Raw genomic sequence first — 19028 nt, 5'->3', positions numbered from 1 at the left:
AAATATTAACTTCGTAGGTTAGAAGCATAAGGTTCAAATGGTCATTCTCATGTGATATCTACAAGAAATTGATGGAAAGTTAACTAAAGTAAGAGGAGGGGGGTGGGGTGGTAGGGGGGTGGGGTGTGGGGATGAATCAATTACGATACCTTTATGGAAAATGTTTTCTTTTCATCTTAATGTTTATATGAAATATTTAATGAACAATTTAAAACCATATAAAATGCATATTTAATATATGAACAATATGTACTATGTGAACCACAATATACCAACTTTCATGACAACATAAAATCAACACAAAAAAATATCACATGGACATCAGATATAATTAGAAACCCATAAAGGGAGAAAACCACAAATTTGTTATTGCTGTGATGCAAAGGCAAGCTCCTACTCCCTTATTACATTTAATTTTCTATAGGCTCCAACCTACAAGAGGTTGCTACCTCAATTCTTCTGCAGGCTACAAATGTTAGGAGGTTCCTACCTCAACATGTTTCAACTTGTTCTTTATCAAGCTACAACTTGAAAGAAGACTACAATCCTCTAATACATACAAGAAACAATATGTTGATTTACTCAGTATATAAGTCTGCATACTTCCTTCTCTATCTTTGCTTCTTTTTCTCCTCAAAATTGCTTCACATTAGCTCTATACATGTGCCAGGTAACTAATGAAAAACACCCTAATCAACTCTCACATTCTCTAACTTTCTAACCATATAGCCTTGCAACCTCACACATTTTTATAAACAAGATTTGATGGTAGCTGGTATTCCAAACATGAATATGAAATGAAAATATTTGTCTCTTTGCATTCCACTCATTCGTTTCACACTTTTTGAAATTCTGCATATTAAAATAAAATAAATGATTTGCCAAATATTATTTTTATCCACATGTAATGATTAAATCAACAAGCATAGTAACCATAGCCTTTTCAACATACAGTAACAATACATTAGCAACTATAACATCAAAACATCAAAAGCATGACAACATTCTTCATGCATTTGTCTTTGCCTTTGCCTTATACCTTTTCCTTTTCTTTGCATCGTGTCTTTTCCTTGCATCACAGCAATCTCTGCAACATAACAATCTCTCATAACAATAAGCTCAATATATGAAACTACAATTCGATAACAAGTGCATCAATACAAGCATAACTCATGCACCTCTTCACACAACTGTGCATATACCAATTGTGCCATGATACTTTGTTGCTCCTTTGTTTTGTTGTCAATAGTTCTAGCATATCTTGCACCCAAACACAAAAAGCATACCAAACTGGTTTGCAACCATAACAACTAAGCCATTAACTCAATCATGTCTAGCATACACTGTTATTACTTTTCCATAACAATATACGTAACATCATCAACACCCAATCAACTCATCATGCAACATATGAAAGCAAGTTTTTCACCTCTAAGGAATAACAATACATGTTCATTTGTGCATACATTAAATGTGCCATCATATCTTTGTCATGCATTCTCATTTTCATTGAATCACCTTGTACATATTCAACACCGATCTTTGCTACATAATGCATCTCAAAGAACCATAATGCATCAAAATATAACAAGAATCAACATCATCACAACATTTATGCAAGCAATATAAGCTTTTCAATCTTAGAAACATTACAACATAACATCAAGTACGCCTCTTAGCTACATCTAAAATCAAAATATTCACTCTCCAATTCCATATCTCTATTCCCTTGTTGTTGCTACTTTGTTGTTCCTTTGTCATCACCTTCACATCTTACTACTCCTGCTATTACTTTGCCATCAATGACAACAATTCCAACAATCTCCCCTTTTGGCATTGATGGAAACATTGTGATCCTCCCCCTTTTCATCATGAGAAGCATTCTCCTTACCTTTACTTACCTCCCCCTTTGACATCAATGGTAAGGGGTTTGGATATTTAAGACTGAAAAGCCTAGGTTTGTGAGAGCAAACGAATGTGGAATAGTTTAGGAAGTATATAGTTACTAGTGCAAGCATAGAATGGTTGTCTAGATTAACATTCCATTAAGTATTCATTTGATAAAATAACTATTGGTCCATTCTCCCACTGCATTCATGTCACTTCTATTCTTATAATCATTATGTGCTTATACTAATCGTCTGAAACAACTTAGTTTCTAGTGTAACATATCTCTACATGCTTATCTTAATGACCTCTAGGTCACAATATCCTAGCTATCTTGTCACCACTTACATTTGGCTATCTTTTATCTTTGCATTACCTTTTCCTATGAACTCTCCTTGACAATCATATTCATTATTTTTGTATTGCAAATACACACTTACCTAGTCTCTTGAGTCTCTTGAGTCTCTTTGGGTTGTCACGATTCTGCTTTCCGTATTATTTTTTGTGATATCATTTCTATAAGAGGTTTGATACCCAATTCAAGATACTCCAATGCTCTTGCTTCAATGGGTTTTGAATTCAACAACCAAATGTTTATGAAAATTGTCACCAATATTGTGCCCAGAGATTGGTTCAAATACCACAAAGTTAAGGACAAGCAGTTCAAATTATTAATAACATTCTTTTGCTTGTGATAGTGTTCAAATTCTCATATCACATGAAAACCTGCCTATCAATCTTCTTTTTCTTTCTCTTTGGAAACATCTACATAACTCTTTTTAGAGGATTTCGGCTCATTCTTTATATAAATTATGCTAGGCCCTTCTACTTTCAAAAGAAAGTTTTGTGCCTTTTGTCCTTTAATATTAATTTTCTCATGTTTATACCTTGTCAAGCATTCTTTTCGTGGCATCTCAGAATTCTTTCTTTCTTTCTCTCCCCCCCCCCCCCCTTTCATAAATTTTATATAACTAGAAACTGTCTCATCTTTCATCATTGCAGTAGCATTTTGCTTATGCATAACGCTTTTTTTCATTACTTGACATCAAGACTCTTTTTCTGTTTTATTAGACTTTTCAATGTGATTTAGACCTTACACCCTTTTTTGACATGCAATAGGATTCCTCAAGTCCTTCACTATACGTTGATGCAAACATCCTCTTTGAACATGAGTTCATCTAAGAATCACACAATCTTATACAAAAGCCAATATTTTATATCAACAACCATAATCACTCCTTTAATGTTGTTTCACCTTTTTCTTTCCTTTTCCTTTTTTATTTTTATTTTTTTAACTAATAATAATATCTCATAGAAATAGAGAGTTTTTTCTCCTTTGTGTAAGCCATCCTGGCAACATACAATTGATGCTCGTTCTTGAAAGAAATTGTAGGTACCATGGACGATAATTCCAAAAAATACTATTGGTGATCAAGATATATACACTCAAAACCCTAGTGCTCCTTATACGTGACGACATATAAGACCTTGAAACCCTTCTTCTGCATAGAAAGAAATATTATTGATAGAGGTTGCACTTCACTTTCAAGCTAACTTTGTTTTCCATCTTGATTGTAGGTGTCTTAATAATGATTTCAACTTCCTTTGATTGCTTCGGATCCACATGGATTTTCTTTAAGAATTTTCTACTTATATCTACTTGATTTGCATGTCTCAAATGAGAATTAATGGATTGCTCTCTCCCTGAGATGTTGTTCCCATAACATTCACTGAATTCATCTTTTTCTTTCTTGAGTAGCTTCCCTAAGGCCAAGTCAACTTCAATTTGTCATTGAAGTCACAATCTGCTCCTTTTTCCTCCTCTTCCACACTTTAGTAGGTTGTTTTTTGTTGTCTGTATTTCCTTTTGTCTCATTGTTTAGTTTTGATTGCAATGTCCTTCATCTCCTATCTAGACTTCTTTAGGGTACATGGCATCTTGCAGTCTTTGTCCATGTGGCCAAGGTTGCTACACAGATAAAATCTTATATGGCCAAGAAATGGAGCAAATGGTGTATGCATTCTTGAGTCATTTCCAATATTCCTTACATATATTTTCATTCAACTGATTTATGTCCAAATCCAGTGCATAAATTGTTATTTTTTCAATGTTCTATGTTGCAACAATCATTTACAATAATTATTCTCCAATAGAAATCACTTTATCCAATTATCTTCAATCTTTCAATGACAATAACCAATTCTAGATAGAACATAAAACCATGTGAAAAAATAGAAGACAACCAAGAAAAATAAAGACACATAGATTTGGTCAAAGACCTAGGAAAAACCCCACAAGGGGGAAAACTGTTTCCAGATTAATCTTCTATTAGATTTTCATCAAATGTTTAGCAGAGAGATACATAGTCCAAGTACATCAACAATGAGTCAAAGTTCAAAGCCTTGAGCAACAAGATCAACCAACCAATATCTAATCCAATATGAGCATAAAAGTCAAATATGATCAAAAGTCAAATCTGCATTTTTTTGTCAAAGTCAACAACAATCAATGCAACCCCAACCAACCCTTAGTAAACAGTCAAATATTCTCCAAAAAGGTTCGTTCATCTAGTCAAAGAGTGTGACCTTCTTCCTTCAATCAAACCCGGTCAAAGTAGCATCAAAACTTTGTGGTCAAACCCTAATAGACTTGTGGTCAAAACCTGCTCAAATATGTGATAAAAGGCAGTGAGCATTTCCAGAAAAAATTGGTCAAAATACCAGTCAACTCGACCTTCCAAAACAAGTCCAAAACCAATTTAAGTGAAGTCAAACTCTTCCAAGTCAATGCAAGTCAAACAATCCCAAAACATAAGTCAATGTTGGTCAACAAAAAACAATTTCTCTTTCCTTCCCACATGTTAACTCGAACTTGCAATTTTCAGACTAGATCAAACCATTCCAAGGAAGAAATTATGTGTGGTGAGATGCCTCCAAGTGATGTCAAGAAACTTGTATTTATATGTGTATTTGGTGGACGAATTTCCTCTTCGAGGCCAACTTGTAATTTTTGTGTTGTCATGGTTCCACATTAAAAATAATATTTTCCTATGTGCAAATTAAATTCTTCCAAGGGCTAGTAGGGTCTCCTTAGGGTGAGAAGGGATTCCCTGAGGAGGGAATTTCCCCTTGAGATGCAAAATTCCAACACTCCCTCTCAGCTAGGGAGGAATTATCGGCTGCATCAGAAGTCTCATCTCAGATATCTCGTCATCATCATCATTGCATATTATATCATTTTTCATTTCTTCTCATCTACTAAACACTCTTGATTTAAAGAAGAAGAATCAACATAGGGAAGATCAATCTGCCACCATATATCCAATGACAATATGAGAGATACAACTTATCGCAAAGGGTAAGGATCACACACACCTACAGTCTATTGATATTCCCACCTTGACCCTTAAGATTCAAGTGGTAGAATACCTCATCCTATCACTTGGGAGAGATACCACTTACCATAATGGTAAGGATCACACACACCCAAGTCTCCTCAGCCATTGGCCACATGGGTGGAAATCCCTACAATCCCAACTTGTGGGTGGGATGCATATAGAGTATACTCTGTCAAGTCTAGACCTAATAGGGAGAGATACAACTTCCCATAAATGCCAAGGATCACACACACCCTACAATGACGATAGGAAAGATACAACTTACCGCAGAGGGTAATGATCACACACACCTATTGTCTAGAGTTCCCTCAACCCCAAGATCTCTTAAGATCAATTCCTCTCCCCTGGAGCTCAAACAATGGGGAAGTGTTAATTTGACAACTCAATGACAGATTCCAATCATGGGACTAGATTCCTCTTTCCGAGAGGACCAAAATTGACCTTTGAAGCACTAGATTTCGATAAGGGAAAGTCTATTTTTGAGGTGAAGCCCATAATGACACTTGATTAGGTTGGCCTAAAATCAAATTGCCCCTCCAAAGTTGCATATAAATACAAGTGACCTCAAGCTCATTCGGACATCATCATCACATATCATTTCTTCTTCTTTTGGAGGTTTGTTCTATCTAAAATTGAAGGTTGAACAGGAAGTGTGAAGTTGTCACAACAAGTGCGAAGGTTGAACATGAAGTGTGAAGGTTGAACATGAAGTACACAATCATCATAGGAAGTGTGAAAGTTGAATAGGAAGTGTGAAGTTGTCACATGAAGTGCGAAAGTTAAACAAGAAGTGCGAAGCTATCACAAGAAGTGCAATGGTCAAATAGGAAGTGCGAAGGTTGAACAATAAATGCAAATTTGTCACATGAAGTACACAATCGTCATAGGAAGGGCGAAAGTTGAATATGAAGTGTGAAGTTGTCACAGGAAGTGCGAAAGTTAAACAAGAAGTGCGAAGCTATCACAATAAGTGTGAAGATTGAATAGGAAGTGTGAAGGTTGAACAAGAAATGCAAAGTTGTCACAGGAAGTATGTAGGTCTGATAGGAAGTACACATGTGGAACAAGAAGTGCACAAGTGTCTTTCACTATTTTTTACTTTGACCGTAATTATAGATTTGATTGTTTGACCATATTTGACTTTTGGGATCATCTATTGGACTTTGGATATTGGTTTTGTTGTATGGTCGAAGATATGACTATGACATTGTTGTTGATGAATTGGATTATTGTACTCTATCTTGAACGTTTTATGACAATATAATAGAAGAAGAATTTCAAAGGATTTTTCCTTGGTCTTTGACGAAATCAACATCTCTTGTTGATGTGTTGATTGTCTCCTACTATCATTGCATTTATTGTTCTATCTTCAATTACTATTGAATATTGGAAGAACTGATTGTTATTGGAAAAGATTGCTTGTTGAAGGATTGAATTGGGCTAAAGTAATTGAAATAACATAGAATAGTGGAAAATTAACATGGCACTAGAGGTAAGGTGAAGGAAAATCCCAAAGGAGACGAGAGCTACAACAATCATCTTTGGAAAGTTGAAGGAGCCTATCTAATCAAGTCAAGATGTCTTCCTCTTTCCTCAAGGAAAATGAGAAGCTGGGTGACTCATCTAACTTTGCTGCATGGAAGATCATGTTGTGAATCGTATCAGAGGACAATGATGCCTTAGAATACATTCAAGGAAAGGTACCCGAGCCTCTGAAGAATGATTTCGTTGCTTCCAAGAACAAGTACAAGAAGGTGAGTTAAAAGAAAATAAAATTATAGTTGACGGTTTACAAGATCATTTTCTTTCTTATGTTGGGAATTTGAATAAGTCTAAGGATATGTATGATAAGTTGGCCGGCATGTATGAAGTCAACAATTTGGATGATATCATCTCCTTGAAACATCAACTCAAAGATATGAAGATGAATAAAGGAGAGTCCATGCAATCCTACATTATGAGGATATCTCGTCTTAGAGATCAATTTCAGAGAGTTGGGGAAACTGTGCCTGACAGTGAATTAGTGATTGTAATCCTCAAAGGTCTCCCTCCTATTTGGGAAACCTTCATTACCACTATAAAGAAATAACAATTACTTCCCATCATTTGATGTGATTGTTGGAAATCTCACTCAAGAAGAATCAAGGATGATCTTAAGAGGCAAGTCACAAGAACATGAAGAAGGAGAGTCTGCTTCTTTCATCACTCATAACAAGAAGAAGACATGATCAAAGGAATGATTATAATGGAAGAGATGACAGAAGAAGAAGAGATGCTCCAAGTGATCATGAAGAAGATCACCGTACTCAAAAGAAGTCAAGAAATACCAGGTATGAAAGTAATGCGGCTAATTAATTTGAATATATTCTTATTTCTACACTTTCTAATTCCTCTCCTCCAGATACTTAGGAAATTTGGTTGGTTGATAGTGGGGCCTCTCATCATTTCTTCGGGTATAAGGAAGTCCTCTCTAATTTGGTAGAGAGGGAGTCAAGTTTGAAAATTATCCTTGGAGACAGTTTTATTCACCCTGTTAAGGATTTTGGGTCTGTTATATTAGGGTCCTATAATTCATAGGATCAAATGATGATTGGCTATTATCTTTCAGTTGATAAGAAATTGTAAATAATATAGTATTTTGCAAATGATTTACAAAAATATGTATATGGAAATGATGATGAAAAAAGGGGATAATAAAATGTATATGAGAAGAACAATAGAGTAAAATAGAATATAAAAAATGGAAAAAGAAAAGAATGGAAAAACCCCAAAAAAGAAAATATGTATGCAAGTGAGCAAGTCTAAATGCCACTAAAACAACAAAAATGCATCAAATATACTTTAGGAATTTTGCAAAGAAAGTGTGCATCTTGTTTAAATGCCACATAGAAATAAATTTCTTAATTTGGATCATACTGTTTAATCATGGTTAAACTGAGTTAAATAAGGTTGTTTAGGTTAGTGAATAAATCAACCATCCAGTTTAATCTTGGTTGAAATTAATTAGGTAGATTAGAGAAAGATTAACCAAAGTGTTTAAGCTTGGTTAAATTTGATAAATAAGCATTAGAATAGAAGTTGCACAACCTTAGGGAAAAAATAAAAATGGGCTTGCTAGATTAAATGTGCCCTTAGGGTTAATTAAATATGTTTTAAAATAATTAATCCCGCTTGTAATAAATTAATCGTGTCATTTAAAAACGATTAACAATTTGTAAATAAGATATTGGCCCTAAAGTTTTGATTTATGATAAAGTTGAAAGAGACAATTTTAACTTGTCAGCTTGTGGTATAGTGTGCGCATAATCAATCGCCACGATCTACCCCGCCTGGATCAACGAAGAGGAATCATTTTCGGACTCCCCAGTCCATTCTATCGTTATTGGCAAGGGGGGTTCGAAAAGCGGATTCAGTTTCCCTGGCCCCACGCTACGTGGCAGAGGCTCAACATTTCACACCCCCCTGGCTCAAAACATTTTACCACCTACTCCCCTCTAAAAACCACTCCGTCTCCCGCCAACCTATAAGCGCCTGTCACCTCGGTGCCTCCCACCACGTCTCTGCTCCCCCTCCACTCCTATCATGCCACACGTCCTCCCTACTCTTGCATACCGTTGCCTTTTCTTCTGCCACATGTATTTTCCTATTTAACACCCATTCTTTCTTGTTAAACCCTATCTGTTATATTGTAACCATTTTCTCTCGAGCATACACCAGATCACAATGGACCCACTCCATAATGGTCAAACACAACGCAAATTGCCAATTGCCTATAAAAACCTCCCAGTTATTCAATGTGACCCCCTTTCCATTTCTTGTTTACATCAGAGAACATGTACAATGGTTTAAAACCCCCATCTCCTCCACCAATTTCTCTGTCACCCACTGCAGATTCTAGATAGATGTTTCCCGCCCAGGTACCTGTTACAGCAAGCAAATTATTCAGCAAGAAACCAAATTTGTTGAGAATGCAACAAGATGATGGAGCTTAGTGGAAATGAGTCGCCTTCACTAAGTGGGCCCGCAGGGTATTTTTGGCGCAAAGTCTATTTTTAGACTATGTCAATTTTTAGACATATGGATCATGGTCTATGAATTGCAGGATGCTATTTGTGGATGATTGGTAATGTTGGGAAAAATGGATGGACTTCTATCTTTGGTTCACAGCGGAGTGATCAGAGTCTATTTTTAGACTGTTAGGCTAAAAATAGAAACAGTCAAATATTATTAGCCCGTAATAATATTTGGACTCTAAACATTATCTTATTCTCTTGGAGCACTTCAGTTCGAGCTACGGATGTGGCACATGCAGTTGACAAAAGGAACCACATGGTTTCTTATGTGTTAGTTGAGCTATTGCATGGAGGACTTCAGTTAGAACTCATGCATGTGAGTTCTGTGGAGTTGATGGAGTTGTGTTCAGTTTGACTTAGTTGAACTAGTTGTATTTAGTCTAACTAAAGAATACACTAGTGATGAGTTGTGTGAATTGATTGTTAATTAATTCACTAATTATTAACTCATAAAGAAACTAAAGAATACATCAGTTAACTCAGTGCATGGACAGTTCAACAGAAACAAGTGTTAGAGGTAAGTGAAAGGGTGAGTTGTGACTATCAGTTGTGCATGAGATTTGCACATGCATGGATTGAGTAATGCCAATGAGGATTGCGCAGTGTGGGCCAATATCAAGGCAACTGTAGCTTGTGCTCATATGATTTTCACTTTTGATTATGCAGTGGAGGCAGGCAAAGCAGCGGAGGAGATTTGAACCTGTGACTTGTTCGGATCTGAGCTAGTTTTGTGTGTAACAGGGGGAGATAGTACTTAGTACTTGTGAGGAGTATTGTACTATGTATTGTTACATGTTCTCAATCATTATAATATACAGATAGCGTGGGGTTTTCAGCTGTATGCTTTCCCCGGGTTACATACTGTGTTAATGTGTGCATGCGACTGATGTTTCATTGTTTTTAATGCTGCTAAATTGATGATCAATGTAGAGGAGATTATGTATTATGCATGTATTCCGCAATAGTGTATAATCGGGATAATCTCTGTGAATAAGTGTTTATTATTCAAAATTTCTACATGGTATCATAGCTGGTTGATTTGTAGAAAAAGTTCTAGAGGATATCAAAGCGGGATTGATCATCAGATCTATTATTCAGAAAGTGTTTACATTTTATTTCTTCAGGCAGAGTCTATAATCGGGCCAGGTAGCTTCTGGATTCATCCTTCTTTTGGAAGGTGAGATATTCGGTGAATGCCCATACAGTCGATCTCTGTACAAGAAATACTTTGTTCTCATGAATTTTAGATCAGAAGCGGTTGAGTTTTGAGCTGGTGGAATGGCGCTCAAGGATAAACTCAGAAACATCAAAGCTGAGAATGGAGATGCCACAGATTGTCCACAGAAGAAGAAAAATAAGCAAGCTGTTGGATTTGCAGCGGGAGAGGCCTTAGCCTCGTAGTTTGAGCTGGATTTTTTGCTGATCGCATGCTTGGTATCAAGTGTGATGGGATCGGTATGGTTCTTGGATAGTGGTGCGTCTTCTCACATGACAGGAGATCGAGATTTGTTTTCTGATCTGGATGAGAAAGATCTTGGAGTGCACATCGAGATGAGCGATGATGGTAGATACAGTGCGACCGGTATCGGTACCATTTCCTTTGAGAGGGAGTCCGGTAAACCCTTCAGATTGAAGGAAGTGATGCATGTTCCAGGATTGAAGAAGAATCTTATCTCTATGGCGATGTTAGAAGACAAGGGATATGATGTTGTCTTCAGCGAGGGAAAGGCTTTCCTGCGCAACAAGACAACTGGAGAAACTCGGAAGATAGGCGTTCGAGTTAGGAACCTTTATCAGTTGCATGTAGATGCATGCAAAGCCTTGAGCAGCAAGGAAACTGATGGAGACTTGGTGGTTGAGAGGGAGCATATATTACCTCTCAACATGCAGAGCCAGAAGAAGTCTCAGACGATTGTGGAGGAGCCACGATTGGTGCAGCAACTTCAGGAGGTTGTGGAGTAGCCGCAACAAGGGATGCTGAGAGGAGATCGAGTAGAGACATCTACTCATGCAGAGACCTCCAGTAGGGGGAAACTTCGAGCCAGGTGGGTTGAGGGATCACATGCAGCCATACCTCCAGGTAGGAGGTGGGGTGATGTGGATTGATTGTCCCAACGAGGAGGGGCAGGATCCTTGAGGTACCCAACCCTCTTGGATGAGACCTTGCTACGGGAGCCCCGATGTGGAGTAGCAGGAACTAACTGATTGGGTAGAGACAGATGCGGATGGAGCGGCAGAGAGAGCGACAGTGTAGGGAATCCCAGGACAACGCATAGCTAGCAGGCTGCAACAATGCGAGAGGCACAAGTGTTTTGCACAGTGCTAGTTGGCACAGAGAGGTGTGCAATGGTGCGAGATGCATGGAGATGTTGCAGTAACGCATATGTTAGAGAGGGAGCACTTGTCAGCAATAGGTAGAGCTTCAACATCAGAGTATGTTCCTAGCCCAACAGGGTGGTCAGTTGGGAGTGTTTTTGTTCCAAGTGTTGTTGGAGCAAGTGGACCGGGCAAATTTGTTGCATGCAGAACATTCTAGAGTTGCAGGATAGGGGTTGCAGATAATCCATATCTTGTTGAGAGGGAGTGTTGAGAATGCAACAAGATGATGGAGCTTAGTGGAAAGGAGTCGCCTTCACTAAGTGGGCCTGCAGGGTATTTTTGGTGCAAAGTCTATTTTTAGACATATGGATCATGGTCTATGAGTTGCAGGATTCTATTTGTGGATGATTGGTCATGTTGGTAAAAATAGATGGACTTCTATCTTTGGTTCACAACGGAGTGATCAGAGTCTATTTTTACACTGCTAGGCTAAAAATAGAAACTGTCAAATATTATTAGCCCTTAATAATATTTGGACTCTAAACATTATCTTATTCTCTTGGAGCACTTCAGTTCGAGCTACGGATGTGGCACATGCAGCTGACAAAAGGAATCATGTGGTTTCTTATGTGTTAGTTGAGCTATTGCATGGAGGACTTCAGTTGGAACTCATGCATGTGAGTTATGTGGAGTTGGATGTGGAGTTGATGGAGTTGTGTTCAGTTTGACTTAGTTGAACTAGTTGTATTTAGTCTAACTAAAGAATACACTAGCGATGAGTTGTGTGAATTGATTGTTAATTAATTCACTAATTATTAACTCATAAAGAAACTAAAGAATACATCAGTTAACTCAGTGCATGGACAATTCAACAGAGACAGGTGTTAGAGGTAAGCGAAAGGGTGAGTTGTGACTATCAGTTGTGCATGAGATTTTCACATGCATGGATTGAGTAATGCCAATGAGGATTGCACAGTGTGGGCCAATATCAAGGCAATTGTTGTTGAAAAGTGTGCAACAAGAAATGCTTGTTGAGAATGCAACAATATGATGGAGCTTAGTGGAAAGGAGTCGCCTTCACTAAGTGGGCCCGCAGGCAAATTATGACGCAAGTTCTATTTTTGGATCCCAGCAGGGATGATCACAGCAGGAGTGACCACAGCAGGGATGATCACAGCAGGAGTGACCACAGCAGGGATGATCATAGTAGGAGTGACCACAGCAGGAGTGATCACAGCAGGAGTGATCATAGTCTATTTTTAGACTCGCTGTCAAAAATAGAAAAGTCAAATATTATTGTCTCATAATAATATTTGGACTATAAACTTGATCTTATTCTCTTGGAGCACTTCAGTTTGAGCTACAGATGTGGCACATGCTGCTGTCAGAAGGAAGTACGATTTCTTTGTGGGTCGGTTGAGTTGTTGCATGCATGACTTCAGTTAGAACTCAATCAATTGAGTTTGGTGGAGTTGATTGTAGAGTTGATGGAGTTGTGTTCAGTTTGACTTGGTTAAACTAGTTGTAATTAGTCTAACTGCAAATAGACTAATGATGAGTTGTTAAACTAATTATGAACTCATAATGCAACTATAGAATACATCAGTTAACTCAGTTGCATGTCAGTGCATGTTCAGTTCAACAGGGACAGGTGTTAGAGGATCAGATTGCTATCAGTTGTGACTATAGTTGTGCATGAAGATTTGCACAATCAAAGGGATTGAGTATGCCAATGAATTGGCCAATACCAAGTATTATAGCCTCTGCTCACGTCTTTCCCAGTGTGAGTGATTCTTTGGAGGTTAAATACGAGTTTGGTAAGCCATTCTCATTCATTCTTGAGCAGGTATTGAGCTGTGGAGGTAGGCAAGCAGCGAGGGAGATTTGGAGATCAGATCTGAGCTGTATTGTGTGTAGCATGTGGAGATAGTACTGAGTACTTGTGAGGAGTATTGTACTATGTATTGTTACATGATTCAATCACTATAATATACAGATAGTTGGGGATTTTAGCAAGATGCTTTCCCCGGGAAAATACTGTGTTGATATGTGTGATTGATGCTTCTATGTACGCCTGTGAATGTTTCTGCTTCTATAAATTGATGATCAACGTAGAGGAGGTTATGTATTATGCATGTTTCGCTTATAAGTGTATAATCAGGATAATCTCTGTGAATGTGTCATATTATTCAAAATTTCTACAATTGTAGTTTGTGCTCACGTGATTTTCACTTTTGATTGTGCAGTGGAGGCAGGCAAAGCAGCGGAGGAGATTTGAACCTGTGACTTGTTCGGATCTGAGCTAGTTTTGTGTGTAACAGGTGGAGATAGTACTGAGTACTTGTGAGGAGTATTGTACTATGTATTGTTACATGTTCTCAATCATTATAATATACAGATAGTGTGGGGTTTTCAGCTGTATGCTTTCCCCGGGTTACATACTGTGTTAATGTGTGCATGCGATTGATGTTTCATTGTTTTTAATGTTGCTAAATTGATGATCAACGTAGAAGAGATTATGTATTATGCATGTATTCCGCAATAGTGTATAATCAAGATAATCTCTGTGAATAAGTGTTTATTATTCAAAATTTCTACAAAATTTTCTCGGTTAAATACCACTGGCTCTTCACCTTTTTTTCGTAATAGTTTGAAAAAAAATGTCACTTAAGGGAAAGTCAAAACCAACAGAGAAAACCCAATGATCCCTCCTGCCATTGACCTAGACCATATAGCCCTGGCTGGCCAACAATATAAAATCACAGAGACCAATTATGAGTTCGACTTGTTTGAACTGCACAATTGACTCAAGCAAACCTTTATGGACTAGAGTGATGAAATCAAACTCTGGGAATCCCTCTTGCCACAATTCATGTTTCCCCAGACTCAACCTTTCCAAATTTTGTTCTATGGTGCCAAGCCAGGTATATCCCAAACGAAAGAGGTTAATTGACTATAACCTCAAAGTCAATTAACCAAATGCCTCAAATCCCCCTGAATGATTCTTTGAGCCCTTTCTTTGTAGATTCCCTCATGGAACTCTACCAAAATATAACCTTCCATTGAAGAGCCAAAATATTTGAAATTTTCTTGCCTGAAGATGTCCAACTTCCAAAGAAGAATCCACCATATCTAGCCTCCATGTTTCCTGAGAAAGAAGAAGAAGAAGAAGAAGAAGAAGAAGAAGAAGAAGAAAATTGTATCATTAGTGTCTTGTCTCCTAGGGTATCAATCAGATCAATGGGTGGATGAACCTATCCTAGGTTTTCTGTCCTTCATTTCCATAGAAGAAAAACCTTCTATAATATTTAATTTCAGTCAATTCCTTGCAGACAACATCCATGAGAAATTTCTCAAGATTACCATAGAAGGAATGTTTAAACATGCATCAGTGCTAGTTTATATGTTTTTATTTTACCAGGCAGAAATATTCCCAATTGCTTTGCAGAAACTAGATGAACAAGGAAATGCACAATCAGTCATCCAGTGGACCTCTTTGGTGTGGAAGAATTCAAATAATTTCAGTTTCAGTGACTTCATAGACCAGTTCATTTATATAGTTGCATGCCTTCTTAACAATAATGTGGAACCTAGAATAGGTTCTGAGATACAAAGAACCTTACACCTCAGTGAACAAGTTAAAACAGGAGATTGGTACTTGTACCAGAACTACACATAAATTAGAGTGTATGGCTGTGAGCTGCCACCATACAAACTGCCAAAATATGTTCCTATGAGAATTTTCTCATTGGAATATATAAGGAAAATGATCAACATGGATGACTTATATTTTGTTTCAACGAAGAAGAAGGCACAACTCAAGATCAAGACATAGGTGGGGCCATTCATATGCAACAACAAAGCAGTAGGTAATGAGGCAGATGCACTTCTCAAACAAATGAACTTCCAATTAAGCTTTACTTGGTCATATGACCCCTTCGGCATCATTTCCAGTTTAAGAGTGGAACAAAAGACCACTCCTTACACTCACACTCCCAGGCCAGAAATTGAAAAATTCATGAACCAAGATCAATGGGAGGAGAACACTTTGCAAGAAGCTGAAGAACATGTTCTATCTACAACCACTTCACAGACTCCAGTACCTCAGGAGAAGCATGACAAAAGGCCAAGAGAAGAAGAGTCTCCTGCAATAACAAAAATTGGAGCCAAGGAATTCCTAATATATAAAAAGAAGTAGAAAACTAATTCAAAACCAATTTTCATGCAAGATGATGAAGAACATGCTACTATAGTTTCGATAGGTCCACATGTTTCTACGAGACTAGAATTTTTTTTTGCAGGTACAAGACAAGAAGATATTTTTGAAGGCTCTCCATCTTCCTCAGCCTCACAAGATCCTCCAGATTTAGCTCAGACAACAGAGTTGGCTCAAGGCCAAACAAAGCCAAATATTTTTTCTTAAGTATAAAGAAATAAAGCAAAAAAATGAGATGCTAAAGGCCAATACATATACTCAATTCTGGAAGCAAACTGCTTCTTCCCAACACAGGCTTCTGTGAGCCTTTGATACTGAACAGGGAAGAATGCAAATGGATTTTCTATAGGCACAAGTTCCATTCCAAAATCACCAGCAAACTACAAGAAGACAATTTTCTCCTTTGACACTAATCAAATCCATCTGATTGATCAGATGGATATGCACAAACAGATTGGAGAGATGTTATACTCCACTTTGACTAATACTTCCATGACAACTTCAAAACTGTAGGCCTCCATCAGCAACATACAATCATAGTTGAAGCTGGAGAAGGTATCATCTTTGGAAAAGGATACTAGAATTAAATTACTAGAGGAATTAGTCATTAAGCTAGGTTATGGCCCCAATGATATAAAGGTAGTAGAGGAGATTGTAAGGAAAAATAGTGCAGATATAGCAACTCTGACGAAGCAGCTCAAGCCACCATCTACAGAGGATCCACAGACTAAGGAAATGGGAGAACTGGAAAAGCAAAAAGAATACATGTTCAAGATAATAATTGAACATAATGTCCAAATTAGAGAATTGGAGGTAGAACTAGAAAAATTGCTCAAGGAGAAAGAGAAGTCCTCACAGTTGGCTATAGTTCCACTGACTGCAATGCCTATTTCAGTCGCAGGAACAACATAGGCTTCTACATCGACAACAACACCAACACAAACCACAAATTCTTCCAACGAATTGATTAAAGCCATGCAGGAGATGTCCATTCACGGAAAAGAAATTGAGAAGTTAAAAGATCAACTAAAGAATTTACATGAACAAAAATTGAAGATAGACGACTCATATGCAACAAAATTACAAAAATCCCACAGGCTTGCTCAGAGAATAGAGTTTTTAGAGAGTGAGACAGTAATGGCTCAAACTTTAGCACAAGCCAAAGAAAACATATGGCTGGCTATCAATCAGGCCATAATAGAAATTTGGCCATCAATTCAGATCATTTTTGAATAGGAATAATTGGTGCAGAGATAAAAAAACAATGATAGAGGAGGTAAGATAAATGTTGGGAGATAAACCGAGTGAAGCAACAACCTTAATCAAAGTTTTGAATTCTGAAACTAAGGAAGAACTGGAGGAGCTTCAGATTGCAGACATAACATAAACCATTTGGAGATAAAGAAAGTTTTACATAAGAGGAACCTTATGATACCACTAGAGAATAAGTGTCAAACTTTGGAAACTATTGTTCAGAGGTTTCATACCAGGTTCAATTTACTGAATCAGAGAGGGATACCAGGGTTGGTAGCAATGAATGATAGATTGATCAGTTTGAGTGACTACAACCACAAAATTTTTACTATTGCCCAGGATAAGTCAATGTTTGTAGGGGTAAGAGGAAGTATTACAAGAAAAGCTTTCCTAGAGGCTTTATAGTTTGATTTGATCATTAAACATGAGATCAAACACATTTTCATCAACAAGCCTACATTTGAGAAATATATTGAAGTTGATGAAACATATAGAAAGCTAATAAAACTTTCTATCCCTAGTGAAGATTGATGGGATCACTTGTGTGAATTACTTGAGTGAAACATGTTTCATCTCAGACAGCGAGGCAACACCTTTTTGGGACCAGTCATCAACAACCATCCTCAACAATAGTGCCAGCAGCTCAACAGTTCAAAATTCCTAAATTTTTGTACTATTTATGTAATCAGTTTTAGATATTTTAGGATTCTGTCTTGATCTTTTGAAATCAAGATATTTTGTAATTATTTCTATAAGTACTTCATAATTCAAAGTAGTAGAGGTTGATGTTTATGTAAAAGAAAAGGACCATTGATGTAAAGTTGTTCCACAAAGTTCCAGTGGACACATTTTAGTAATACAGAAGCTCTTACAAGATTCTTGTGTCAGATTTTTGGTGAAGTGATATTCTCCTTTGTTGTTGTGTTTTCCTTTCTTTGTAATTTCATATGTGTTTTCTAATCTATTTTGTTCAAAGAAAATTATGAATCTGAATTTGTTTAAGTACACTCAATTCTGTCTTTTGAACAATTTCAATGTTTTCTACTGAAGTTAAGCAATATAATTCTTAATTTCTCTATGCTTAATGGACACTTAATCATTTCTTATTTTTCCATCTCATCAAACATATAAGATCCAATAAATCTGCCTACCTTGCCCTGTTAGATATGTTTGTCAAATGATGAAATAAATCCATTCGAAGTAAATTGACTCCATTGCCCAATGGGATCTTGTTACATTATCAAACAAACAACCAAACCAAATCAAAAACCAAACTATTGAACTTCCTCATCTAGCCAAAAATCTTATAAAGCAAACAAAGCTAAATATAACAAAGAGATCCCTCTCTGAGTTTAGGGGGGCTAGCTCCTAGACTTAAAATCAGTTTTGTGGTTACCTTTGCAATTTCTTTCACAACCTTAAGAAATTACAGAGTGCTAACATGTTAAATTTCATTTGGACTTTGGGGAATTTGTTTTGCTTCATGATGTGATGTATGTGTTGGGGTTGAAGAAGAATTTGGCAACTATATCTACTATGGAAGACAAAGGGATGAAGGTTGCCTTCATCAAGGGAAAAATGATTACTTGGCTAGTGGGATCCCCTATGAGAGATGAATTCACATTGGGATCTCGATTTGAAGGACTCTATAGAGTCATTGGAAGACCTCTTCTAGTTATGGTCCATGATACTAATAATGAAAGCGAGTTGTGGCACCGAAGATTGGCCTATTTACACCATGAAGCTCTTCCAAAATTGAAGAAGTTGGTATCAAGGATCCTTGATGTTCAAGCTCAACATGATAGAGTATGTATTGGATGTGTCAGTGGAAAGAAGACAAGGGGACCATTCCCCTCTAGCAAAAACAATATGAATGACATC

General features: G+C 37.2%; 1 protein-coding gene across 6 annotated transcripts in view; it reads right to left on the bottom strand.

Moving 5' to 3' along the window:
• Positions 1-381: 381 nt before the first annotated feature.
• Positions 382-19028, bottom strand: part of LOC149258830 (Peptidyl-tRNA hydrolase II (PTH2) family protein) — a 401298-nt gene continuing 382651 nt past the window's right edge. Inside the window, exons 8-9 of one of the 6 annotated variants that reach the window (XM_089416437.1) lie at positions 1040-1087; positions 382-852 (exon numbers count right to left, since the gene is read on the bottom strand). In XM_089416437.1, the coding sequence (XP_089272563.1) occupies positions 836-852; positions 1040-1087 (65 nt within the window). In that variant the 3' untranslated portion in view covers positions 382-835. The other 5 variants (XR_016256989.1, XM_089416412.1, XR_016256990.1 and 2 more) reach the window with 5 other exon arrangements.

The sequence above is a fragment of the Pinus tabuliformis genome, chromosome 6, assembly GCF_031772625.1.
Source record: "Pinus tabuliformis cultivar Carrire ecotype Pingquan chromosome 6, CPIR1, whole genome shotgun sequence".
Classification (NCBI taxonomy): domain Eukaryota; kingdom Viridiplantae; phylum Streptophyta; class Pinopsida; order Pinales; family Pinaceae; genus Pinus; species Pinus tabuliformis.
This window is presented reverse-complemented; position numbering and strand designations above follow the sequence as displayed.